At 52.5% G+C, this 27,216-nt stretch overlaps 1 protein-coding gene and 1 pseudogene across 2 annotated transcripts in view; both read left to right on the forward strand.

The window, feature by feature from the left end:
- Window positions 1–27,216, forward strand: part of USH1C (USH1 protein network component harmonin) — a 45,351-nt gene that overhangs the window by 6,472 nt on the left and 11,663 nt on the right. For both annotated transcript variants that reach the window (XM_034995015.1, XM_034995013.1), the window contains exons 2-15: window positions 1,248–1,315; window positions 2,747–2,890; window positions 3,021–3,159; window positions 8,074–8,182; window positions 8,318–8,342; window positions 8,550–8,607; window positions 8,922–9,016; window positions 10,741–10,825; window positions 11,756–11,815; window positions 11,980–12,036; window positions 12,355–12,497; window positions 13,300–13,365; window positions 13,725–13,849; window positions 16,910–16,983. In XM_034995015.1, coding sequence (XP_034850906.1) covers window positions 1,248–1,315; window positions 2,747–2,890; window positions 3,021–3,159; window positions 8,074–8,182; window positions 8,318–8,342; window positions 8,550–8,607; window positions 8,922–9,016; window positions 10,741–10,825; window positions 11,756–11,815; window positions 11,980–12,036; window positions 12,355–12,497; window positions 13,300–13,365; window positions 13,725–13,849; window positions 16,910–16,983 — 1,248 coding nt within the window. The remainder of the gene's footprint in view (window positions 1–1,247; window positions 1,316–2,746; window positions 2,891–3,020; window positions 3,160–8,073; window positions 8,183–8,317; window positions 8,343–8,549; window positions 8,608–8,921; window positions 9,017–10,740; window positions 10,826–11,755; window positions 11,816–11,979; window positions 12,037–12,354; window positions 12,498–13,299; window positions 13,366–13,724; window positions 13,850–16,909; window positions 16,984–27,216) is intronic.
- Window positions 6,085–6,919, forward strand: LOC118003906 (annotated as a pseudogene).

Genomic DNA, 27,216 nt, shown 5'->3' on the forward strand with positions numbered 1-27,216 from the left:
TGCCATTCTCCTGACACCTGGCGCTCAGTGTAAAGCCCCTGGCACACAGTAGGTCTTCGACAGCACCGTACCACGCAGAGGCACGAAGTGCCCAGTGGTGTCTCCTGAATGATGAACGCACTCCATCTGCTCTAGTCTAGAGCCTTTCTTCTATCCTCTTGACTCAGCCCTGGGTCACCACCTTCCCAACACTCCTCAGCACATGTCTGCCACAGCCTCCTGGATCTGTCCCTCTTAGCTCAGTTCCAACTGGTCACAAAAGAGTGGGTCACAGACTCATGCAAGACTGCCCTGCCTCCTCGCACCTGAACGCTGCCTTCATTTAAGGGGAGTCCGAGCCCTGTCTTGTAATGTCTTTCCTGACCAAGCACAGCTCAGAGCCTCCCCACCCGCCTCCCAGCCTGAAGCTCTTCTTGCCCTCTTATTCAGTCTTGGGCTAAAGAGAGCCAAGGATACCGAGTGTAGAGATTCACACTGCACTGTCCCTGGTGGGGGGGAATTGGGGGCTTCTACCCACCAGCTCCCCTGGGATTGAGGTGCTAATGAAACAGCTCCTGACCCTGACCTTGGAGTCCCAGCCATTGACGTCAGCAAACCTGAAATGATGTAACTTGACTCTCCCCCTGGGGGCGAAGCGGGGGACTGAAGGGGCCTGGAGAGGTGAAGGAGTGGCCAGGAGGCTGACTAGTGGACAGAAGTCGGGGCCAACCCAGCCTTGGCCAGGCCAGGACAGGGCGGAGTTGCCCCTAGCATCGGTGACCCAGAAGGACGGTGGGGGGCTTCTGGCGGGTGGGATGTGCTATCTGAGCCAGTGGCCCAAATCCTTTCTGAAAGCAGTTATCCGGCACTACAGCCACCATCAGGTAAGACAGTGGGCTTCTTGCAGACCGGGGCGCTGACCCTGGCACGGCCACTCTAGACCCCGGTGACATGGCCACGGGGGTGAGCAGCGACACTGCTGCCGTGGGGGTGCATCACTGTCATGGGAGAGGCACGTGTGTGCATATGAATGCGCGTCCCCCTGGGGATGAGGTTCAGCCTGGCCAAATCCGGATGTGCAGAGAGACTCTTGTGGCCACATTGGGGTGATCTGCACGTGGCTCATGGGGTCAGAGGACCAGCCTGGCCCTCCTCTTGCAGCCCCAGCCCTGTAGAGATGCTGGGGAGCGGAGGTGGCCTCCCCCTCCCTGGGGTCTGCTGCGGGCGTGCTGGGCCTAGGACTAGAATTCTGCCCTTGGGTTTTCTAGGTGGATTTTCTGATTGAAAATGATGCAGAGAAGGACTATCTGTATGACGTGTTGCGGATGTATCACCAGTAAGTGTGCGGGGTCCAGCTCCTATGGACCACCCGGGTACCCCTGTCTATAGGGAGCCCTGGGATGGGTTGTTCTGAGACGGGAACCTCCCCTTCCCATCCTGGGGCACTCTGGGAGGGGGGCAGATGCTCAGTGGGAATCAAATGGACACGCCGTTCACTTGCCTTAGCAAATATTTACTCAACTACTCAGTACATGCTCTGTGCTAGGAGCTGAGGGTACACGAGTGAACACATCAGCCTGGTCGCTGCCCCCAGGTTGCTCGTAAACCAGTGAGGGAGGCTGTCAAGTAGCCAGATAGGCTCAACAGAATATGATTGCTGAGATAGAACAAGAAATACCAGCTGCCCCCAGCCGCACGTCCGATCTGTCACTTGTCATTCACCTGCTTCTTTATTCATTCAGCATGCATTTCTAAGCTCCTACTGCTTGCTGGAATCTGGAAATGAATAAGATCTACTTTCTTCCTTCAAGTAACTCGTGGCCTAGTGGGGGGAGTATACAGACTCTACAACCACAAAGAGCTCTAATAGAAGTTGCAGTAAGATAACTGCTAAGGTGAGGTAAAAGCCAGGTGTGAAGAAAGGAGTTTTGCTTCCAATCAGGGGAGGGAGGACCAAGAAGGCGTGAGCTAGGTTTTGAAGGATAAGAAGGATGTTGATGGAAATATCAGAGAAGGACATTCCAGGCTGAAGGATCAATATGAGCACAGGTGCAGAGACATGAAAGCACAGGGTGCAAATGGGAAGTGACAAGTAATGTGGGGGAGTAGAACTCGGGGCACACAGAGACCATGAACAGCCACGAGCCTGGAGCAGCTCCGTAGAGAGTCATGGAGGCCCTGAGCCTGCCGAGGAGCATGGATGGTGGCCTCTGAGCAGTGGAGAGCCACTGAAGGGTTTTGAGAAGGGGAGTGACTTACATTTAGAAAATATTAGACGAGCGTGAGCAGGTCGGTGACAGCTGGAGAAGTGCAGGCCAGAGATGCTGAGGGTCTGAACGGGATGAGGAGTCATGTGAGAGATACTATGAGGGCAGACTTGACAGAGCTTAGCTGCGGAGCAGAAGTGGGGGACCAGGGTACAAGAGGGGTCACCAGCATCTCCCACGAAGTTTCCTGACTGGAAAGATCCTGGGCTTCAGAATTAGGCAGAGCTGAGTTTGAATCCTGGCTTGAGCTCATCTGTAGAATGGGTTAACAATCCCTACCTCACCAGTTTCCCTGTGACATTTAATGGAAAGAATGAGGCTCTTATGAGGCACTTGGCCCAGAGTTAGGGGCTCTGGGCTTTTCAGGAGCGTTCTCTCCATTTCCAGGGCCTGGACCCAGTGGGTGGGGACCCAGCCTGGGACCGCTTCCTCTGGGAACCCTTGGGTGTCAGAAGCCATGGCCATGGGTGAGGCTCCAGGTGTTCCCCGTGTCTCTGCAGAACCATGGATGTGACCGTGCTTGTGGGAGACCTGAAGCTGGTCATCAATGAGCCTAGCCGCCTGCCACTGTTTGACGCCATCAGGCCCCTGATCCCGCTGAAGCACCAGGTGGAGTACGACCAGCTGACGCCCCGGCGCTCCAGGTACAGAGGGCGCCGGCAAGAGGCAGGGGTGGGAGAGGTCACCTGGGATGGACAGGGTCACTCACTACTGGATGGGTCAGTGGTGGCAGTCAGGCCAGCACTGGGCCATCACTGACCTCTCCTGTGGCAGGAAGCTGAAGGAGGTACGTCTGGACCGTCTGCACCCCGAAGGCCTCGGCCTCAGCGTTCGTGGGGGCCTTGAGTTCGGCTGCGGGCTCTTCATCTCCCACCTCATCAAAGGCGGTCAGGCAGACAGTGTCGGGCTCCAGGTGAGCGAGCAGAGTCCAGCGGAATGGGGGGTCAGGGCCTCAGGCTTCCTGCCTCCCTGCAGAACGTGATCACCTCACCTTTCTGAGACTTTGGGGGAGGAAGAGGCTGACACATCCTGACAGATTTGCTTCAGGCCCATAGAAATCAGGCTGCAGGCAACTGCCTGTTTTCTTCAGTCACGCTGGGAACCTGCCTACTGCGTTTCACCCCCCCGCCCTTCCTGAAGGAGGAGCATAGTTGTGTCCTGGCACCTGAAGCTTTGGACGTGTGGCCTTTTACTAGGGGGGAAAAGGAAATCCCAGTGTAGTGTGGTATTTAAGAGCACGGACCCCCAGAGCCAGACTGTCCTGGCTTTTCTATTCATGAGCTATGGGACTATGATGAACTTACTTAACCCCATGCCTCAGTTTTCTCATCTGTAAAATGGGGATAATGGTAACACTCCCTATCTCATCGGGTTGTCATAAGGAATAAGTGAATTCGTATTATAAAGTACTTATGCAAGTGCTCAACACATAGTGCTGTGTGTTTGTTAAATAAGCAGAGAGGGAGATTTAATAAACACCTATAGTGTGCCAGGCAACGTGCTCACAACTGGTTCTCATATCATCCCCATCTTACAGAGTTAATAGTGGCTCAGAGACTTGACTAGAGTCACAGGCAGTAAATGGCAGAGTCAGGATCTGAACCCAGGTCTCTTGACTGCCAAGCCCAGGGATGTCTCTTCAGCACCCCAGGTGCCTCTCCCTTGGGGTCCCACACCTCTGTGTCCGAGCCGAGATGGGCCAACCTCCAGATCTCGCTCCTCCTGGAGCCCAGAGCTGTGTTTTTGTATGTCCAGATTGAAGAGGCCCTCCCAGCCCCAACCCCCCAAAGCTGCCAGCATGTTTGTTATCAGGCTGCCAAGACAGGGGCTTCAGGGGGCTCGATTTATGGTTCAGACCCCATGGAGCGGGAGGTGGTTAGTGGGAGCTGACAGACATTGCTTTGTTCTAAATCCGTCTCACCGCTCGCCAGTGGTGGCTGAAATTTCAGCCACTTCATTACTCCTCTCCTGTGGGGCACATTTTCCAGCCCAGAAACACAGCCAGAGAAAAAACATAATGAGCTCCTCTCTTGGACCGAGGCCCTCTTTTTTTTTTTCCAAGGCAAACTCTCCTAGGACAAGCATTTCTCAACAATGCCTCCATGATTGGGGACATTGGGGCATTTTCATGAAACTTAGAGTTTTGCCTTCCCACCTATTTCTCAGGCTTATAAATTGTCTTCTCTTTCTTGGGCTGACAGGCTCATCTGTCCTTTGTGCCCCTGTCCCTCAGATCGTCATTTCATTGTGGCCTTCGCACAAAGGGCCTTTTGCAGGGCCCCACGCTGGAGCGAGAACGAGAGGAAAGCTGATAGTGTAGCCTGAGCCAGGGGCTGTGTGGGAATCATTCTGACTGGGGTCCCAAACAGGTTCCCTTTAGGAACAAGACAGGGAACCTCACTCAGAGGAGCTTGGGCAAAACATCCGCCTCCATTCGCCTGTCTGGGGTTCATGTTTCTGGGAAGCTCTCATGCCTGAGACCTGAAGACAGGAGAAGATTCTGGAAGGCAGGGGAGAGACATGTTCAGACACAGCCTGGCTGGACTGAAGGCCCTGCTGATTTGACCTGTTTGGTTCACCTACTGGATATGTGTTAGTTTTTTTTTTCGGGTGTGTCCTGTCAGAAGCTAGGCCCTCTGCTCTGCACAGCGTGCTCTGTCATCCAGGGCTAGAGGATTCTGTGTGCCTGGGTTGTCCCACCCATAAAATGGGCAGAGTAATCTCTGCCTTTCCTATGGGACTTGAGGTCCCCTGTGACAGGTGGCAAGAATCCAGAGAGGACAGGATGCGGGGAACTGTAGCCAGGCTTGGCCAGGTGCCCCTCCTCTCTGCTTCCAGATGCCCAAGAGACAACGCTTGTTGTCAGTAGGGGAGACCTGACTTCAAATCCCAGCAATGCTGTACTAACCAGGTGACCTTGAGCAATTCACTTGCGTTCTCTGAGCCTCGGTTTCCTCATTTTGATTAACAGAAACAAAGTTGCTATAAAAAATGGGTACAAGGAGTGCCTGGGTGGCTCAGTTGGTTCAGTGTCTGCCTTCGGCTCAGGTCATGATCCCAGGGTCTTGGGATCGAGCCCCAAGTCCTTGGGATCGGGCTTCCTGCTCAGTGGGAAGTCTGCTTCTCCCTCTCTCCCTCTGTGCTCTTTCTCTCTCTCAAATAAATAAAATCTTAAAAAAAAAAAAAAAAGTGGATGCAAGGAGCTAGCCCAGCTGCTCTCCTCACATGAGGTGTCCCCAGAAACCAGAGAGTTCTTTAGTGAGCCCCTCCCTCTGGCACCTTTTTGAGCCCCTTGCCACTCTCATCAGGTCCCTGAGAAGATTGGGGTCTGTGCTGAGGTGTGGAAGGGAAGCATTCAGGTGGCAGCTTTGAGAATGTTGCTCTGTAGGGATGTTGGAGACGGTGGGAGTTGGCCTAGCTGAACCCCTCACAGGCTGTGTGCCTGCCCAGCTCCCGGACCCCACGGAGTCAAGTTGTGTCCCCCACATGTACCAACAAGTCCCCAAAGGACAGTACATGTGGTGTGAGTGAAGCCGCCAGCTGGCTTGGGCTGGCCTCAAGCTGGAGAAGAGGGGCATCCAAGATCCAGTCCCTGTTTTGCAGCTAATGGCCATGTGACATTACACAAAACATCACCTCCCTGGGCCCCAGTTTCATCTGATGTCTGAGGATCCTTCTAGCCCCGCAGCTATGAAGTGAGGAGCTTCAGGACTGATCCCCAGAGCCAAGGCTCTTGGAAGGGCCCACAGCAGCCTCCAGCTCACCACAGATCTGTGACCAGACTGACCCTGCAGGCCCGTGAGCCCCTGTCTCTCCCAATCCAGTGGGGCCTAAAGTCCTGCGAAAAGGGTAGGAGTATTTAGGGCAAGGCTCGACGAATGATAACAATAGTGACTATGTACTGATTACTGATCGTATGCCAGGTGCTGGCAGGCTTTACACGGACATGCTTGCTTAATTCTCACAGCAACCGGAGCATTTCCCCAGTTTACAGATGAGAGGAACTGGGGTTCAGAAAGTTCAAGAGACTTGCCCAAGGTCCTTTTTCCTCTTCTGGGGACAGCATCCGTAGGCATTCCAAATGCTCCAGCATTTGGCATATCATCGTAGGCTTTTCTACAGTACAATCTCGAACAAAATGAGGCCGTCTCGAACCCCTGCTAATAGAATCATTTACCTTCAGACTAAGAAGGTTGGGAAGGCTCCAAACTCCACATGTGGCGTGTGCCCAGGCCACCTTCGAGGCGTTTGTGCTGTGATGCCTGCAGTTCTTTTTTTTTTTTTTTAAGGTTATTCATTTACTCAAGAGGGCGAGAGCAGGAGAGAGAGAGAGAGAGATTGAGAGAGCGAGGGGGTAGGAGCAGAGGGAGAGGGACAAGCAGATTCTGTGCTGAGCGCAGAACCCGATGCGGGGCTGGATCTCAGGGCCCTGAGATCACTACCCAAGCCGAAAGCAAGGGTCGGATGCTTAACTGACTGCGCCAGCCAGACGCCCCGACACCTACAGTTCACAGGAGGTTGTCTAAGGTTAAAAAAAACACATCAGCAGGGCTGATGGTGCTTCCATGTGTGCGAAATGTGTCTGTGACGGGATCAAGCAGGCTTTCCTTATCGAAGAGCAGAAAATCGTGAAAGTGCTAGAGACACAAGCATAGAGTCGGAAAGCTAAATAAAAAATGAAGATTTTTTTTTTTTTTAAGATTTTATTTATTTATTCATGAGAGACAGAGAGAAACAGAGGGAGAAGCAGGCTCCCAAGGAGTGGGAAGCCCGATGCGGGACTCGATCCCAGGACCCTGGGATCATGACCTGAGCCGAAGGCAGACGCTTAACCATCTGAGCCACCCAGGCGCCCAAGATTTTTTTGAGTAATAAAAATTTCAAAAAGAGAGAGAACTGCCCAAGGTCGTTCAGCTAATAAGAGTAGAAGCAGGGGTGGGGCGTCTGGGTGGCTCAGTCGGTTGAGCATCTGCCTTCGGCTCAGGTCATGCTCCCAGGGTCCTGGGGTCGAGCCCAGCATCGGGCTCCCTCCTCGGCGGGGAGTCTGCTCCTCCCTCTACCCCTCACCCCGCTCTCATGCTCTCTCTCACTCTCTCTCTCAAATAAATAAAATCTTAAAAAGAAAAAAAGAACAGAAGCAGGGGTTTGAATCCAGGTCATCTGATGCCAAAGCCTTGTGTTTATTCACTGTTCTTTGCTTACTCCCAGCGTTGGAATTCAGAGGTCAGGGCTGTGGCAGAGTTAAAATGTCCCCTGAGCGTCCATAGAGTGGAAAGAAAGAAATAGTGTGTGTGCCAGTGATGTGAACTTGAGTCAGGAATCGTGGAAGTTCCTCACCCTGACTCAGATGTGGTGTTTCAGTGATTAACAAGGACAGGAGAGCCTGCTTCTTGGGGCGGGGTGGGACAAAGGCCACGGGAGAGCTGCTTGAATCTAGGTGAAGGGTTGCCCTTTGCATGGGTTCCAGAACCTGGTGGTGACACAGTGGGGTAAAGGGGACACTGGAGTGAGGGGACAGGGTCCCAAGTTCTAGTCCCAGCTCTGCTACCCACTCTCTGTGGCTCTCGTCTCCCATGTTGGATTTCCCCATCTGCAAAATGGGCCAGAAAGCCTGCTTGGACGTGTCACTACCATGGGACCCCTCAGGCTGATGGAGAGGGGGTTGGTTATAACAAGGTACTAGGAAACATCCCAAGGTTTCTTCTGAGGCAAGGCATGGTCATCGTCCCTTTTCCTGGAGAGCACGCCCAGAGCATCTGGTGGCAAGCTTGTCCAGCTGCCGGATGCCCCCTCAACCTGGTGCTCATTCCCTCTGTCTGTGGCCAAGGTTGGGGATGAGATCGTCCGGATCAATGGATATTCCATCTCCTCCTGCACCCACGAGGAGGTCATCAATCTCATCCGCACCAAGAAGACTGTGTCCATCAAAGTGAGACGTGAGTGAGGCCAGAGGGCACGGGGCATTGATGGAGGGGTGGGCTAGGGTGGGGTAGGCAGTGGGGTCCCTAGCTCCTGGGGGAGGGAGGGAGGGCAGAGGAGCCGTCCTTAACCCCCATGCCTTTCTCCCACAGACATTGGCCTGATTCCTGTGAAGAGGTAAGCAGGACCCTTCTCTGCAGACAGGCTCTTCGCTGTGGGCTCAGGGTCCTGGGATCGGCTGTGGGGTCTGGCTTCAGCCAGGCCAGCCCTGCTCCCAGGCCAGTGGTAGCTGGAGGCTCCAGATGGGCAGATCGGGATTTGGAGCCTGGCTCCTCAGACATCTCTCTCTAATGACCCTGATCTTCTCCTTTCCCTTCCCCCCAGCTCTCCTGATGAACCCCTCAAATGGCAGTATGTGGACCAGTTTGTGTCAGAATCCGGGGTAAGGGCCAGGGCCACCTGTGATGCAGTCTGGATGGGGTTGTCTTCAAGGAGGGACAGCCTGTCCCAAAGGGAGGGCTTGCCCCAGAGATGTGCGTTCAGGGGCTTCTGACAAGCCCCCAGGGCATCCAGAATGTTCCTGAGGGTGGTGGGCCCTCAGCCAGGCCCAGCTGGTGCAGACAAACCCCCAAGGGACATAATGGTGAGCAGTCTTATGTGGGGACAGCAGTGCTTGCTCTAAAGGGCTTTATGAAGTCAAGAGGCCACTTGTATACATGTGGACACCGAGTGACCCGTATCCCATCCTTCCTCCAGGGAGGGCGGAGTAGCCTGGGCTTCCCTGGCAGTCGGGAAAACAAGGAGAAGAAGGTCTTCATCAGCCTGGTAGGATCCCGAGGCCTTGGCTGCAGGTGGGTGGCAGGCATGCCCTGAGGCTCGCTCCTGGCCAGTAGACCCCAGTAGACCCCTAACACCTCTCCCCTTTCTCCTTGCTGCTTCTGAGGAGATGACACTTCTCGGAGTCTGATTTCTTCCCTGAGCTTCACAACAGCCCTCTATGGCCAGAGGGACAGCTCCAACAGGCCCATTGGACAGATGAGGAAACTGAGGCCCAAAGGCAGAGCCATGTTCCTTCAGTGGGCCCTCAAGTCACTGCAAAAGGAACCTGTCCAGCCGGTCATCTCTGCTATAGTTCCCTTGTCATTTATAACCTTGTGGGCTTCCTGAAGTGGCAGCCAGGGAATTGCAAACAGGCATCGGGCCACGTGGGGTGTTCTTATTAATAAGCACGCAGGTGCTACAGTTGTAGATCTAGGTTCCAACCCCTGCTCTGCCACCTGTGAGCTCTAGAACCTCGGCCTAGTCACTTAGCCACTCTGAACCTAGTTTCCCCCCATATAAATTGGGGATGAGAACACCCGCAAAACCAGTTGTTGTGAGGAGGGATGAAATGACAGAAGTAAAGGACCAGCTTAGTGCTTAGTAGGTAGTAAGCAGCTGCCAAACATTAGCTATTATTATGTAAGTTTTTCATATTATTTCCATTCATTTACATGTATTCAACACTTTTCTGCCAAGCATAAGTGATAAAAAAAAAGTCCCTCCTTCCTAAGAGATTACACTCTAGAATGTAGTGAACGTGGAAGCCAGCCACTGAATAGTTACAGCAGAGACTGTAACAGATGGCAAGGACTCTGATGGAGTTATGTTCGGCTTGTTTCAGAGATGGCAGGTCGGTCTCCCGTCCTGTGCTATTTCTAATCAATTAGTGGTGGCTGCCTGGAGTACTGCAGTTGACCCTTGAATAATGCAGGGGTCAGGGGTGCTGACCCCTTGCAGCGTCCAAAATCCCTGCATAACTTTTGACTCCCCCCAGATTTAACTACTAATAGCCTACTGTTGCCCGGAAGCCTTACCGATAACATATAGACAGTTGCTTCGCACATATTTTGTGTTTTACATATTGTATACTATATTCTTACTATAAAGTAAGCTAGGGAAAAGAAACTGTTGTTAAGAAAATCATAAGGAAGAGAAGATACATTTACAGCACTGTATTTTAAGAAATCCATGTATAAGTGGACCCATGCAGTTCTAACCCAGGTTGTTCAAGGGTTGACTGTGCTTTGAAAAGAACTCTCAGGCTATATCTAGGTTTGGTGGAAAAGAGTGCTGTGATCGATTAGTGATGCCTGCCACAGGTGTGGGAGTGGAAAATGACAATACAAATGCCCTCCTTGGTGGAGGTATCTTGGGAGCACTGAGGAGGGAGCAACTAGCTGAGGCTTGGGATAGAATAAAGAGTATGGTGAGAACCTTGTAGAAGAGATAGCATTTGAGTCTTAAGGAATGACTAGGAAAGTGCTAGGAAGAGAGAAGAAACAGCATGTGCCATATATCGGGTGAGGGATTGGGTATCGGGGAATGACAAATAGTTTTTTTGTGGCTGTTGCCACAGGGAAATGAGGCTGGACAGGTAACCAACAGAGCACCACGGGTAACTGAGCCTCGTGGGTGACCTGGATCCTGAGGGGCCAGAGCACGGGACACGCAGGTAGAGGGGACGGGACATTGAGAATGAACAATGCTGCAGAGATGAGCAGAGCCTCACCTGCTTTTCCCATCTCTTCCACAGCATTTCCAGTGGGCCCGTCCAGAAGCCCGGCATCTTTATCAGCCACGTGAAGCCTGGCTCCCTGTCTGCCGAGGTGGGGTTGGAGGTGAGCGACCTTGGGATGGCCCCAGTGGGGTGACAGGTCAGACGATCACACAGTGACAGAGGCATGGGCCTTCCTGCACAGGGCCTCTCTCAGCGGCCACTGGCTGATGATTCCTACCCACCCCCAAGGGAAAGCTCCACCTTTGACCTTTCCACAGTCTTCTCCAGCCCTGAGAGCCTTTGGTCCTGAGCTTGGGAATGTAGTAATAATAATTGACATTCACTGAGTGTTTACTGGGTAGGACATTATTCTAAGCTCTTTAAAATTTATAAAGACGCTGAGAATTAGGTACTATCATTATCCTCATTTTACAGATGGAGAAATGGAGACCTGCAAAAAGTGTGTGATTTTTCTAAGATCACGTACCTAGTGTGATAGGGCTGGGATTCAAACCGAGGTGGTCTGGTGCCAGAGCCAGAACTCTTACTCTCTACTCTGGACAAGTTACTCCTGTTTCTGTGCTTCGGTTTCCTCTCCTATGAAATGAGGGCAATAGCCTTCCTTCTAGGGTCATTGTGTGGATTAAATGAATTCATACATATGCTTCACACTGTGCCTGGCACACAGTAAGGGATCGACGAATGTTAGGTAGTATACAAATTATTATTATGGCTCAACACAGCCTCTGCTATATGAGAAACCCAAAGGCTCCTGTGTCTACAAACTGGGTTTTAAAAGCAAATGTCATAAATTAAGCCAAAGGAATGAACCTCTAAGGGTATAATAGTTGACAGTTGATAGAAGAGATTTGAGGTAGAGGAACCCTGAGAGATCCTAAGCTTTCTAACTGCTGTGTTCATCAGGAAGAGTTGAGGTGCAGCCACTTGAAGACTCAACGTCGGACCCTGGCCATCAGGGGAAGCCCTTCCTGCGAATGAGTGGGTTTACAGATAGTGTAAACACGCTGATCCCTCTCCATTTCTCCACCAGACTGGGGACCAGATTGTCGAAGTCAACGGCATCGACTTCTCCAGCTTGGACCACAAGGAGGTGAGATGCGGGGTCTTCAGCTGCTGGCTGGTATCCTGTCTGCCCTTCACTTCTCTTGCGCCTCCCCCTGCCACGGGGTCTGAGACCATCCGTGCTCTCTAGAGGCCTCAACTGCTCCGGTGTGTCAGGCTTCAGCCAACTGCCCGCTTGCCCCCCCCTCCCAGGCCGTGCATGTGCTGAAGAGTAGCCGCAGCCTGACCATCTCCGTCGTAGCTGGAGCCGTAAGTCCAGGATGATGTGGTAGGGGGCCCCCAAACCCCTGACCTCCAGCCCCAGCCATTCAGACCCCCGCTGTCTGCCGCACACTCCTGGAAAAGGCCAGAGGGTCTCCATTCCTGAAGCTCTGACGGAGCAGAGGGAGAGATCTCTGCCCAGCCAGGAGGAGCTTGCTCAGAGACCACAGGCGCCACAGTGCCTGACACGGGGGCCGGGGGCCGTGGTGATAAGAAGACAGCCTGCATCTCCATCCCCAGGGCTGTGGTAGTGGATGCCCAGGTTCCCCGGGAGGCTGAGCAAGGGGCCTCTTTTTGCTCCCTGAGGGCCGGGAGCTGTTCCTGACAGACCGGGAGCGGCTGGCGGAGGCACGGCAGCAGGAGCTCCAGCGGCAGGAGCTTCTCATGCAGAAGCGGCTGGCAGTGGAGTCCGACAAGATCCTCCAGGAGCAGCAGGAGATGGAGCGACAGTGAGTGGCGTGTGGCCAGCCGGGCCTCCCCAGAGCCCCTCCCCCTCCCCCCGGGGTGTCCTGGGCCGGCTTCATCCTGCCTCCTGCCTCCACCACCGAGGCCTGTCCTCAGATCACATAGGTTCAGTGGTGGTCTGGAGGCCTCGGATGCAGAGAGGTTAAGCCACTTGTGAACCAAGTCACATATGGCCAAGCTGGGATTCACACCTGTCCGTGGTAATAAGGCCCCCTCTTCCCGGGGTTGGTTGAGATGATAGACTAAGAAAATAAATGTAGTGAGCAATTCACACACAGAAAAAAAAAAACCCTACTGTCAAAGTCCAAAGCCAGATACATCCTAGGAATGTAAAAAGAATTTGGGAAAGGAAGGTGGATAGGATCTTTGCCTCTTCCCCATCACAAAATTAGCCTGGAGAACCAGCCCTGGTGGTACCTCTGCGCATTGGCCTGGCCCTGACCAGCAGCCCTGACTACATGGGGCCTGGGGCCCCCCTCCCGAAGGACCTCTCTCCAGCCAGGTCCTGCCTGTCCTCAGTCACTTTATCTAAGTGTTTGGAGGTGGACATACAGAGTGTGGCATGCGTTGATCTGCCTCCCATCCCTGGCAGCACAGAATCTCTGCTCAGCAGTGCCAGACGATTTTGTTGGACCTGCTTCCCCGGCATCCAAATCTGGTCCAGGCATCCTTGGAAGGGAGCCTGGAAGAAAGATTTTAAACCTTTTTCAAATCAGGAATTAGCTACAAGAAGAGTTAACTTCTCTCGCATGGACTCCAACATGCCAATCTGAATTTGTGTTTCAGAAGGAAAAAGGAAATTGCCCAGAAGGCAGCAGAGGAGAATGAAAGATACAGGAAGGAGATGGAACAGTGAGTGTCCGGGTCCACATGTCTGCACACACCTGTCTGTGTGGGGATTGTGGTGGGCCAGAGGCCACCTCCAGGCCTGCTTTGCCTGGTCCTCTTGTCCCCTGGTGGATCCTCCTTTATTTGTAGCCATTCCGTAGACCTAGGAAAGCCCATCGTGTTGCGGTAACTGGAAAACGGTCTTGTCATCTCCAGGCTGGCATTCCCACTCGCTGTAGAATACAAGTACCAGGGTCTGTGTTTTCTTCACCACAGCTAGAGCCGTGTGGCCTCTCCCCAGGCTGCGTAGGGTTTCCCAATAGGCAGATGGTGGGCCTGCATAAGTCCTGACCCCGATAACAGGCATGAGGATCTTATTTCAGGATTATAGAAGAGGAGGAGAAGTTTAAGAAGCAGTGGGAAGAAGACTGGGGCTCAAAGGAACAGCTGCTCTCACCTAAAACCATCACCGCCGAAGTGCACCCAGTACCCCTTCACAAGCCTAAGTGTATGTATCGTGCGCCGGGGGTGGGGGCTTCCTTCTGGGTCAGAGGGTTTGGGGAGTCTCTAGACAGAGATGCTGGTCTTCCTCCACTCACCACCGCCTCCCCAGGTGAAGAGCCCGTGGCTCCCTGGGCTGCATTTTCTTCCTGGAGGGGCAGCCTTGTGCCAGGGTCCTGGAGTGGGTGGGATCTGTCTGTCCCCTTGTCCCCGGGACCAGGCTCTCCCCCACAACACAGACTCGGGCAGGTGGACCTCTCCCCATGCCCTTGGGCTCTGACCAGGGAATGGAGAGCTGTGGCAAAAGCGAGCAGCTCCTGGGATCATCATCTCGGTTTGCTGGGTGTGGTGTCCACATCCTCCCTGGTTCTGAGTCAGAGCTGGGTGCAACGACCACCAGAAAGAGGGGAAGCGCTCATGTTGGCAAGGACTCTGGTGGTCCAAGGCTGATGGGTGACTGTGGGGAGAGCTTACCCGAGGCACCCCTGCCACCTGCATCCCTGTGTGTGTGCTAGGGTCACAGCCCTTCAAGGATGGAGTCTGGGAGAGGACTGAGACCCCTCCTGGGCCCACACTGCGGCCATCCCCCTCAGCACCCTCCGCCCTTAGCACCTCCTTTCTTCACCTGTCCCGGGTTCTTACCTCCCGTTTCAGGGTGGGCCTCCACCACCTGCTGCCCTGTCAACCCAACTGCCCGGATGTCTCTTCGCGGGGCAGCTCACACCACCAGGACAAAGTGGGGGCTCAAGCTCTGTGCTGTCCCAGTGGGCTGGTGGTAGGAAGCCAAGCAAGGTAGCTTGGGGGCCATAGCGACCACGAGTCCAGGATTCCGGATTGAGCCTTACCCTCACTTTATGTGACAAAGGGCCAGTTCTACTGCAGCTGATAGTGCTCAGCTGATCTGGGGACCTCTAGAGATGGGGTGAATCTACACCTAAGAACCAAGAATCCCCATCTCTGCTCTATCGCAGCCATTCGGGATCTTGCGATGGGGTCTGGACAACTCTGGCCCCGAGCCCTAGAGGGACATCATCTTGACAACACAGGCCACTTGGGTCAACGAAGAGGTTGGGCAGGGCATCTGGATGGTTCCATTTCACCCCTCCCTGGGTGCGGGACAGACATCTGCTAACGCATTCCTTCCTGGCAGTGGGGCAGGGTGTCATCTCCGGGTCTTCTCTGAAGGACAAAGCAAGCTCTCATCAGCCTCCACCCCCCCACCCCCGACATTTGGTATTAGCTGAGGATGTGCCCAGAGCTAAATTCCTGGTGAATATTCTGTGTTTTAGACAGGGAGCTAATTTGCTCTTATGAGTGAAACAGGAGCTTCAGAAGGAGAGAAATCGATTTTAATTGCTTCTTGTGAAAGTAATCCCAGTCAATTTAGTACCTTTCTAGAAATTGGGTCTTGGCTTCAGCGCAAACACACCCTCTCAGGAACTATAAAAAATAAGAACCCTTTCTCTAGCTAGCTCTTTATTTAGTGCTCTTAAACCAAATCAATCTTCTTGAATAAAAGGAGTAAGAACTCTCCCTTTGCTTGAAGATATAAATGTTTTCTAAGGGAATGTATGAAGCATGGGATTGATGTCCCAAGCCTGCCTGCCTGAGCCGGGGCAGCTCCATCCATCTCCGCATGCACCGGCAACTTCATCTCATTTGGAAGTAAGTCAGGAAATGCAGGAAGGCCTCCGAGCCAGCTCAGTTCCTGCCTCTCTCCCCATCCCTGGGAGGCTGGAACAGTCCCTGTTTTGCTGGGCCAGCAGGGACCAGATCACCACCACCTCCTCCCTGGCCACTCTTCAGCTTGGGGGCCCAGGTAGCCAAGAGGGTTTACCTGCCTCGGGGGTTTGTGCCTGTGAGGGGTGGACCACACATTTTTGAACAGACGAGAAAGAATGTGGGGCATCTCTTGCCTGGAAAAGGAAGCCCCTCATCCTAACGATGTGGGTGGGACTTGCTGCTCCTCTCGCCACCACCTGTCCCAGGGGCACGGCCTGCCTCCCCAATGACGACCCAGCAGAACCCCAACATTCTGTCGAGCCAGGACAGATTGTCAAGAGGCCCCCAGAAGAGCTTTCTTTAGCCCCAGCAGTGAGGGAGGGGGGTTATTAAGGATCCTAGAGCTGGAAGGAGCCTTGGGAGATGAAGAGGTTTTAAATAAGATATTTCTAGGTTTTTCTCTCCATCAAGGACCCAATCAATTAGCCTTCACCCCCAATAGACCCCATGGTTTAGAAGTTGAGGTTTTTCCTATCACACCATTAATTAGTCATTTGTTTTCCTATTGTTTTATTAAGTAGTCATTCTTGCTTGCAAGAAAGCATCAATGTTTCACTGTTGAGTAAACATAAACTGAGCCAAAAGCAAAGGAACTTAACTTACAGCCTTTTCATAGATGAATGGGCAAGTTCTTCTAATTAATATTTGAAATATTAATAAGCAGCTCACAGCAGACTCCTACACTCCCTTCCACAATCCTAGGGAGGCCAAAGTCCAGGTTGGAAGCCACTGGAATGGATGATTTGCTAGTCTCCACGTGCTGTCAAAATTCATGTGTTCCTTACCACATGTCTCCCCTTTACTCTTTGGAATCTCCTCACCTCCTCTGGATCCCCAACCTTGCCCACATAGCTCTGACATCCCCCAGGAACCCAGAGTTCCCAAGGCGGTAAGAAGCAGCCAGGAGAACCTGTTCTTCCATTGTAAGCCCTTGGCACCAAACATGTATAATACTCAGATATTCCCATCCTCTGTCCCTCACTTCCCAAGTGTCAACGGAATGCCCTGCAAAAGGTTTCTCACTTGACTGTCAGATCAGAGGCCCCTGTTGTTACCCCATTTTACAGATAGGAAAACTAAAGCTACCGAGGTTGAGAACACTGCACGCACCATCCCAGAGCAAAGCAGTCTGACCTGGGTATCTGAACCCCTTTCCTGTCCCTGACCTCACCGTTCCTGTAGAGGAAGCTGGCCGTAGGTCATTAGGCTCCTGGGAAGCACCTCTGGCCTCTTGGTCTCCTGAGCCCCGCTTCGTTCACCAGCTTCCTCCTCTTTTCCCGGGTAGCTGATCAGGGAGTGGAGCCTGAGCTTGAGCCAGCAGACGACCCAGATGGAGGCACGGAGGAGCAGGGAGAGCAGGTTTGCAGCCCCCGCTTTGTTCCCTAGCCTTGCTGCTCTGCTTGCCCTGCCCGCCGCCTCCTGCTATCCCTGCACCCAGCTCTAAGCGGCCAGCACGTGGTGGGGACCACGGGAGGGTGCAAAGCTCCTGCAAGCCCAGCTTAGTCCAAGAACTGCACGCAAAACCTGAGGACGGGCCTGGTGACCGGGCTGAAACGTCCGCTGATGCACACTGAAACAACTGAACCGGTGTTTCGAATATTTAAGTACTGCCCGAGCCCAGGTTCTTCCTTCGCTGCTCTGGCCTCTCCCTCAGGACTCCCTAGATATCCCCGAGATCCAGCAAGTAAGTGGGTAGTGCCTCCCGCAGAAGGCTTTCAAGATCCTGTTCTAGAACTCAGGCTGGTCAGGGTGGGTGATTATTTAAGGGATCACTGCTGGCCCAGGGAGCTTGAGGTTTGAGGTGTTTCCATGTCATGCTGTGGCCTGGGGAAAGCAAGGGGCTGGTGCCCTGGTGATCTGGCTTTTCTGGGGGCGGTTCTGCCCACTGCAGCCTGAGCTACCTTTTCCAGAGCCGATCCCAGTCATTGCCTTCTCTCTCAACATCGACAGGGGAGCACGTGGGCTGCACCAGGAGACAAGGCAGTGTTGTTCTGGGTGACAGCAGTTCTAGGCAGAGCCCCAGGCTTGCTTTTGTCTCGCGCTGTTCCTTGGCTGGAGGGACTAGCTGTCAGTCAGGAGTGGCCCCGTTCTCTCTGAGCAGGGCTCTGCGTTCGCAAACTGCAACAGAAAAGCTCATCCTTCCAGAAGGGCTGTCTCTGGTTTTCTGGCACTGACTTCTGAAGCCAGTGTCCCGGGGAGAAGCAGGTTGGCAGGGCCCTTCTCAGGCAAGCCTGGGGCCTGCTCTGTAACCCAGGTGAGGCCAGGTGAGTGGAGAGTCAGACCGAGGGTGCGGTCCTCCTGTCGAGTCCACCAGTGCTGTTGTTCGTCTCACAGACCGACGTGCTCCCTAAGGTCCTGACTCCGGGCTGCCACCTGTGGACGCCCTGGGTGAGCGGAACTGCGGTTCATCTCCCTGTTCTCTGTGTTCTTATAGCCTTTGGGTGGTTTTATCGTTACGACGGCAAATTCCCGACCATCCGCAAGGTAGGATGCGAGGCTGAGTGCTATGCCATGTGCCACTGAGTTTGCTGTGGGTTTTGGCCTTTCCAAGCCTTGTTTCTTTTCCTGTGAACTCTAACCCGTGTGACCTGACCCGTTCACTTGGAGGGCTGACCCTGTCCGCGCCTCCCTGTCAGGCTGACGTCAAAGGCCCGGGCTCTGTCACAGAAGCATTGTCAGGGGGAAAGGATTCAGGGGGCGAGACCCGCCCTGGTACCATCCGGCACCGCCAGGATCAGCGTCAGCCCCAGGAGGCACAGGGCAGGGGCAGGGCCATGGCAGGAAGCTTCTACTTTGTTCCTCTGACAACTAGAACCAGAGGCCAAGACCAGAAGCCACGGGCAGACAGTGGCGTATCAGGCTGGGTATACATGACACTGGTTACAAGACCAGCCAGACAGAGCCTGGCTGCCAGGCAGGGTTTTGCTGCCTCGAGTTGAGATGAAGAGCCACACCAATCCCAACCCTCTCCTGGCATTATCTACATGTGCCAAGATAATGCATTTTTCTGGTCTCTGGGGCCTTGAATTTTCTCTCTAAATCTTATTACTGCATCTCCAGGCCCCTAAGACTCTCGTGCTTTTTCTTTCCAAATCACTTTGGCATTTGATTATGAAAACGCCGCTGTTAATATCTGTAGATTGAATATTTGAAAGGACTTGGCATTTGGAAATCAGGCATTAGCATAAATCTGGGTGAACTCATTTAGGTGTTATCACTCGACCGGGTCTTTCTCAAGGGATGTCGGTTCCCCTGGAAACCACAGCAGTAGCAGCTGGGTGACCTTGATGATATGTAGCTTCTCCTTGCCTGTAAAATGGGAATAGCTGATGTTCCGGAAACAGCTACCCCCTTCCTCCAACACAGACTGCCATGGTCTCAGAAAGGACCCAGTCTCAGAAGACGTCTTTTTCATCCTACAGCCTGACTCTGTGGCTTCGGATGTCTCATTGGGTTAGATCTCTAATTCTCCTCTATGCACTGTCTCTATTAGAACTCACCTAGAGAGGACAGCATGCACACATACCCATGCACACACACAAGATTTTACTGGAAAAAAATAATTAAAAGGAGATGGATAGGTAAAATCTTTTCCAGGTACTAATAACCAGCCAAATGTCAGAGAACAAGCATCTCCTCCACACACACACCTCCCACAGGAAACCATGCCACTTGGAAATTGCTGTGGGTAAAGGAGACCCGTTTTCCTCTATTCATTAGTTCAGTATAACCGAATAGCTAGTATTTTTGTCTTCATTTCCAAAAGAGAGAAAGATTGCTTCCAGGTAGAAGCAAGAGCATATCCACCCCATCTGCCTTTCCTCTTGGCCCAGACCAAAAGGACTATTTGCCATGAATCTAAGTGACAGCTAAAAGGATAACAGAATCACATCCCTCGCACTGGCTCTGAAAATCCATTGTCACTTTCTCTAGAGCCTGTGACACGTCTTGTGTCCCAGAAGCTAGAACACCAAGTCCCTAGGTAATACACGTGGCTATCTATAGCCGTGATCGTCAATGCACAAAATTGCCCTTATTTGCAAAGGTAAAGATTCAGTGTCTTATTCCTAACATGGCAAGTAAGTCCCTCTGGGGCTCATGGTCCCCAGGCCTGTGGCCCCACCAAGTCTGCATCAGAGCCTGAAGGGTGCATGGTTCTGACTAAGCCTTTCACTAGAGATGCTTGAGTAAAACATGCAAACCAGCCCTACTTGGAGGAGCCCACTGTCCCACAGGGGAGATGGATTCACATGCAACTGAGTAACCTATATATTGGGCACTAGTATGAGGTCAGGAGACAATGCTATGGGACAATTTAAGCTCCTGCATCAGTAAATAGGTGCTACTTTCTTGGAAATGGGACAGAAACTGTCACATCTGCCTGCCCCATCCAGGAGCCCTGGCTCTAAAATCTTAGCACTGATAGTTTTGGGGTTTTTTTTGGGGGGGGGGGGGCTTGTTTTTTTTAACGAACAGAATGGCCATTCTTATCATGGTGGTCCCTGTGAGAAGTCATGTCCTTATTCTAGCAAGCTATCATTAGGCAGAATGTTCTTGGCTCCCCTTGGGGGAATTGTTGTCTGATCTATAATATGATGGCAGGGTTCATCTATCAACTCAGCCAAGAGTCCAATGAACATGGTAGGCAAGGAACCAAGCAGGACTCTGAAGAAATGAGAATCATTTTCTCAAGTAGTTCATAAACTGCTCTGGGGGGTGGGCCTCTATCCCCAAGATAGGGGACCATCTCCAAAGCACATTATCTGTGCATGGAAGTAGGGGTTGTCTTTAGGAGGGGAGGCAGGATAACTCAGTCATAGGTCCATAACTACACCCCCAAGTCTTTCCAGCTGTGGACAAAGTTTTATGTCCAGTGCTGAGAAACTCAGTTCCTCATTCCTGCCCTTAGATGCTGCGATGATTCAGGAATTCTGAGAGAAGACCCCTTGTTGGGGTGGGGGTGAGCTCTGTGAACAGATTTCCTCCTCCCCACAGAAATACCCCAGAATGCTGACTCTCTCTGCTGTCCCCTCTCCTGAGTGCTAATTCTGTCCTTTGTGCTGTGTGTGATGGGGCTGATGCTCCCTCCTGCCATCACCCCAGGTGTTAGCTCACCCGGGCACAGGAGAAAACTTGTAGGACCTGGAAGGCTCAGGTCCAGATCCTGGCACCACCACTGACTAGATGTTTGACACTGGGCAAGGGTTTTCACCTCTCTGAGCCCTGGATCCTTCATCAAGAGAGCGAGGATAATACCTACATATGAGATAATCAACATAAATCCCTTAGCACATAGGCAGTCCATAAACGTTAGTTTTCTTCCTTACTCCTTGGCTTCCTTGCAACCCCATGGGAGGAGCGACCAGGAAAGTAGGTCTTACAGGTCCAATTCCACCAGGAAAAATAAGGAGTCTGTTTGCTTTGCATCTCCTATCCCAAATCCTCTCGAACCTTGACAGTCGGTTTAAAGCAGTGAGGCCATCCTCTTCCCCCACCCTCATCTCCTAGTCCTGTAATTTCTGGCTAATCCTCAGTTCAGGGGCCTAGTTCAGAGGGCCTCTACAGGATTAAATGGTCTGCAGCTTAAGCATCAGAGCAAAATCTGATGTCCCTGGCTCTGGGCTCCCAGGTCTGAGGCTGGCTCCCACCTCCTGCAGCTTAGGACAGAGGATGTCTGCAAATGAGGCTCGCCACCTCTCCCAGATTTTCTATAGAATCTCCCAGGATGTCTCCCTGTTGCCTAAACAACGAGACACCTTTCTTTCCAGATAATGGAGAAGGCATGTGCCTAGATACTAGAACCTAAATTCAGTGTATTTTGTTTATCCCATGCTTTCATGTTTATAAAGCTGTTTTGCAGATGTTATTTTATTGGCTCTGATGGCAAGCCCGTGGAGCAGGTATTTCTTCTGTTTTGGAGATGAGGTGAATCAAGCCCAGAGAGGCCAAAGAACTTAGCCAAGGTCACACAGCTGGCTAGGGAACGAGTAAGCCGGTTCTTCTGGCTGGCACAAGGCATGTGTCCCCCACTCCACAGTGGGTAGCAGCAGTTTGCCTGCCCTACACCTGAGGTCCAGCGCCCAGTGCAGAGGGGTAGAGTTGCGGGAGGGGCTCGGCACAGGGTCGTTTTCTGGTGCTGTCTGTGGACTGAATGCCCTGTTTGCTGTGCTGTGTCAGCATCAACACGACCTCATAACCCTTGTCATGTAAACACTGCCACATCTGCTCAGAAAGGAGAGGATAAGAAGAAAGCCAAGTATGACAGCCTGCAGGAGTTGAGAAAGAATAAGAAGGAACTAGAGTTTGAGCAAAAGCTTTACAAAGAGAAGGAGGAAATGCTGGAAAAGGAAAAACAACTGAAGATCAACCGGCTGGCCCAGGAGGTATGTGTCCTACCCAGAGGCCAGGTGAGCGTCCCAGGGCGCAGCTTGGTTATTCCCCACCCAGCTCCCAGGGAACCAGCTGGAGTGGTTTTCCGCAAGTGGAGTCCAGGGATGGAGTGGGCCCTGCCCTTCTGCTCAGTCTAGAACGTGGGATCATCCCAGCTGCCCAGGATCAAGGAGACTAGCCTCTGGCTTAGGTGTATGTTTGGAACAGAGACTAGACTCCTTGCTCAAGTATGGGTCTGAGGCTAGCCTCTCTGCCCAGATTGTCACACTTAGGTTAACCCTTCATCCACCTGGCTAGAGGTTTGAGTCTGTCTCCTCCATCCCAGCCCCATCAGAGTATGAGTCCAAGGCTAGGTCTGTCCAGCCTAGGGGTGGCTATGAGGTCTCTCTCCCTACGTAGGGTAAGACCCTAAGGCTAACCCCTCTGCCTAGATTGTAGAACTGAAGTTAGTCTTCCATCCACTTATCATCAGGTCCGAGTCCGTTTGGCCCCTCTACACAGGTTATGAGTCCAAGACCAGACTTCCCCAACCTGCCTTGGCTCTGAGAGTATGGGTCTGAGGCTAAAGCCCCTTTGTGCAGATGTGGTGTCTGAAGCTATTCCCCAATGAATGTGAGGCTGCTTCCATCAACATAGGATATATCCAGGGGCTCCTGGGTGGCTCAGTCGATTAAGCACCTGCCTTCAGCTCGGATCATGATCCCAAGGTCCTGGGATCGAGCCCCGTGTTGGGCTCCTGCTCAGTGGGGACTCTGCTTCACCCTCTGCCCCTCCCCACTGTTTGTGCATGCTCACTCGCGCTCTCTCTTTCTTTCTCTCAAATAAATAAATTAAAAAACAAAACAAAACAAAACACAGGATGTATCCGAGGCTAGACCTCTTCAACCTGGAAATGTATCTAAGGTTGTCCCCTTCAAGACATGACAAAAGCAATCATCCAGCATGAGTAATTCCTATTTCCTAGGTGAGTTGGGTGACCTTAACTCCCTAACTATTGGAGATGTTATTCGTTCTGCTTCTCTTTAATGCTTCCATGAATCAGAATGCCAAGCTGATTAAATTACAAAACCAGAGTAATCCTGGAAAATGTGAAGTGCATTAGGTCTGGCATTAGGAAAGAATAAGCTACAAAATTAAAAATAAAATCCAACTTGTACTTCTGAGGACAAGGCAGCCTAGAGGGGGGAAAAAAAGAGCAGTTAAACTTTTGGAATGTGCTAGGAGCCTAAAAAAGGACCACTGGAAAATCACAAGAGCCTCAGTGTTCGTGGGGACCCTGGGAGCCTAATCCCGACTAGTTCCACACAATGCACAAGCCCCTCCTCTGATTTGGCCTACAAGGCCGTTAGTCCACCTGATTCCCCAGCACCCTCTCCCTCTTAGTTTCTGCCTCTTCTGGGGCCAGGTGGAATAAGCCAGGGTCTTTTCCTGGAGAGTGGACCCACCCAACAGTACTTTGTAAAGAAGTGCTTCTCTGCTGCTGATCTGAGTGTGCCACCCCCATGGGACTCAGTGTGCACTTTGTCCTCTCTTTTTTGCACTGTCCTTGGGTCCTAGGTGTCCGAGACAGAGCGGGAAGACCTTGAGGAATCGGAAAAGATTCAGTATTGGGTGGAAAGGCTCTGTCAGACGCGCCTTGAGCAGATTTCCTCTGCTGATAATGAGATTTCAGAGGTAACAGAGACCTTCTTTCCACAGAGGCCCTCCTGCTGCCTTCAGAATGACCCACTCTGGGGACAGCGGGAAGCAAGATGGCCACTGGCAAGCCTCCGTGTCCAGGGCCACCCCTACCAGCCCACTCTGCCTGGCTCTCTTGGGGAGGCGGACAGATCTGTATTTCTGGGCTTATCTCCAGAGTGACCACTAAGTCCTAGCTCATCTGAGATGGTCTCCGTTAGGCATGTTGTCCTGGAGTCATTGCTCAGAGTGCCCCTCTCACTCTCAAGTCTGTTCCAGTCACCTTATTTTTCACCCACATGTGGCATACCTTAGCACCATCCTGCATTTGGGCACTCCCTCCTAGCCACTTGGTGTGGGCTCACCTGAGCACCCAGGTGACAGAGAAGTGATACCCCCATGATTCTGGTTTGTGGGTGGTGGGTCTCCAGCAGAAGAAACAGAAAAGCATTATACTCAATGTATTGTGAAGTGGAGCCCTAGTCAGACAATTATAGAACTTCCTTGCAACCCCCCAGATGACCACGGGGCGCCCGCTTCCCCCACCTTCTGTGTCTCCCCTGGTCCCACCCCTGAGACGCTTCGCAGGCGGGCTGCACCTCCACACCACTGACCTGGATGACATCCCCTTGGACATGTTCTACTATCCCCCCAAGACTCCCTCTGCCTTACCCGTGATGCCCCATCCTCCACCCTCCAACCCATCCCTCAAGGTCCCTGCACCCCCTGTCCTTCCGTCGTCAGGCCATGTGTGTGCCTCATCTTCACCCTGGGTGCAACGCACTCCACCCCCCATTCCCATCCCTCCCCCACCATCTATTCCCACCCAAGACCTGACTCCTACCCGCCCGCTACCCTCGGCACTGGAAGAGGCACTGGGCAACCACCCCTTCCGTGCTGGAGACACAGGAGATCCAACAGAGGACTGGGAGGCAAAGAACCACAGTGGGAAGCCCACTAACTCCCCTGTTCCTGAACGGAGCTTCCCACCCACCCCAAAGGTATTGCCCCTGTTCCGCATGCTGTGCCGCGAAGCAGAAAGAGTGGGCAGGGCTGCTGTTGTTTCCCCCACCCTCTGCTGCTTTCACCAGTGGAGACTGGAAGAAACATCATTCCAACCCATTTTCCAGGCATGAGCTCCCAACCCGCATGTTGAGGTCACCCTGCATGTGCGTAGTTTCTACTGATTTTGAAGTGCTATCCTGTATGGTGAATTGCCTGTGATACTTGTGATGAGCAACTGTGTATCCATGTCTGTTGGTTTCTCTTTGCTCCTCTTGGCTACTACGGGCTGGTAACATTCCATATGTACTTGCAAGGCTGCGTTACTGAATAACCAGAGCTCTATGTCACAGCCAGTCACTTTTTGATATAAGCTCAGAAAACCAGGAATATGGGAAATGAATCCCCAGGTTAACCAGGGGAAAAGGAAGGGAGGAGAAGCGGTGGAGCAGTATTAGGGTCTGTAAATGAAGTGGTAACTCTGTCCGGTGCAGTATTAAGACATTACAATGCCATTTTCTATGGAGTTAGCCAATTCCATTGGCTTGAAGTATAATACCCAGAACTTTCTGGCCAACTTCCAGCTACTGAAAAAATGAAGACAAGGAGTTCCTAGAAATCTCCAAATTTACTATAAAAAGACTAGGTTTTTTTATCCCCCTCCCCCCCTTGGATGTCAGGAGGCTAAACAGTGATCTTTCTCAAAAGGACATATTTCTTATTAGTTGTTCTTAATCCAAAGACTATTTTGGAAGAGGCAATCCCCAAGGAAGATATGGAGCTTTGATCCTGTGGAGGGACAAACAAAATATTCCTCTGCTGCAGTTGCCATGGGGCCAGGCTTGAGTCAGAGTTAAAAGCAGCTCACGTCAGCTAAGGGTAAGAGCTTTGCGAGAGGGCAGTCAGTAGTACCTGATCTGATTTTTATTAACCTTCCCTGCATGGATTTGAGGCCCAGCATGAAGAGCAGAATAAGCATTTCAGAGCATTCAGGAGAGCTTGGGGGAAGGTGGGAGTAAAGAAAGTGCCAGGCACCAACAAGGAGGCAGCTTCTGGCAGAGGACTCTCAGGGGGACTCCTTCTAGACCTCTGATGGACCTTGCAGCTCTGACAGAGATGTCTGTCTATTCCAGGGATGTCTTGTCCTAGAGCCCAGCCAGGAGCAGATTTACAGGGGGCTGAGTTAGGCTGGCACAGATGGTCATATCCTTCTTGTGAGTCCCCCCATCAAGATGGGCAGCAGCTTTTCCTTGACAAATTTGATTCAGTAAGCATTGATTGAGCACCAGCCCTGTGTCTTTGTGTGAGGAGAAGGGGAGCATGGAGCCATCCTGCTGGGGACAGTGAGGAAATTGGCACACCTGTGCTTTCCCGGACTTTGCCATCTGAAGGATGAGCAGCAGAGCAGATACGATTCAGCTATAAAATGGCCCAGGGCAGGTGCTATGGGAAGGATTCATTCTAACGAGAAGTTGAAGGAACCTTTGCAGAGTAAAGGGCTGATGAGCTGAGCCTTGAAGGATGACAGTAGTACATGGAGGATGGGAGGAAGGGCATGAAAGGTACAGGGAACATAACGATGGCAAGGAGGAACTCAGGAAGGAACTCATGAAGGAGCTTGTGAGTCAAGCCAAGGAGCTCAGCAGTCAGTGGGGACCCATGAAGAGTCTGGGCAGGGTTGTGATCCGATTCGATTTGTCTCACCCACGATGATGGAGTGCATTAGAGCAGAGCAGACAGGTTGTGTCAGCTCTCCTGGATGCTGCTCTGACTGGTCCCCACCTCCAGTGGCCAGAGCCTCCGTGCCCACCCGCCAGGGACAGCAGATGCTTTGTGTGCAGTCTGGGGAATGGAATCACAGCCAGAAGAAATAGCCTTTAGGGAGAGAGGAGGCTAGATGGCACCCATGGCCACAGAGAGAGAGCCTGGAAAGTGTATCCTCTGAGTGACAGAGGCTGCTGGTGCCCCCGGAACTAGGCTCTGGCTTAAGTTCCTGATTTCTGAGAGCCACCCATTAGTTTCTGTGGCCTCAGAACACACTGTGGCCAATGGACTTCTTATCTCTCTGCTGAAGATCACACCCCTGGCACCTTCAACAGGGTGAATGAACCAGGGGGGCTCAGCATGTGCATGGGGTGGATTTGCATGTGTGTCAAAGCGTGGCAGTTGGCCTGGGCCACTCCCGCCATGCCCTCATGGGGGTTTCTTGTACACTAACCCTTGTAGACATTTTGCCCAAGCCCACAGCCTCCACGAGGCCCTGGCGTGTCTACTATCTCCAAGCCCGTCATGGTCCACCAGGAGTCCAACTTCGTCTACAGGCCAGCTGTGAAATCTGAGGTCCTGGTAAGCCCCTCGGGTCCCCTCCAGGGCATCTCCAGAGGAGCAGACAAGGGCTGTCTCCTCTGGCTTCTGCTGCCCCTGGAGGGAGAGTGAGGTGGGACACAACCTCACATGACTTCTCCTTGACCAAGAGATGAATCCATGTGGGTACCAAACAGGCTGGAGCTCCCTTTAGAAGTA

The sequence above is a fragment of the Mirounga leonina genome, unplaced genomic scaffold (genome assembly GCF_011800145.1).
Source record: "Mirounga leonina isolate KUSES-001 unplaced genomic scaffold, KU_Mleo_1.0 Mir_92, whole genome shotgun sequence".
Taxonomy (NCBI): Eukaryota; Metazoa; Chordata; class Mammalia; order Carnivora; family Phocidae; genus Mirounga; species Mirounga leonina.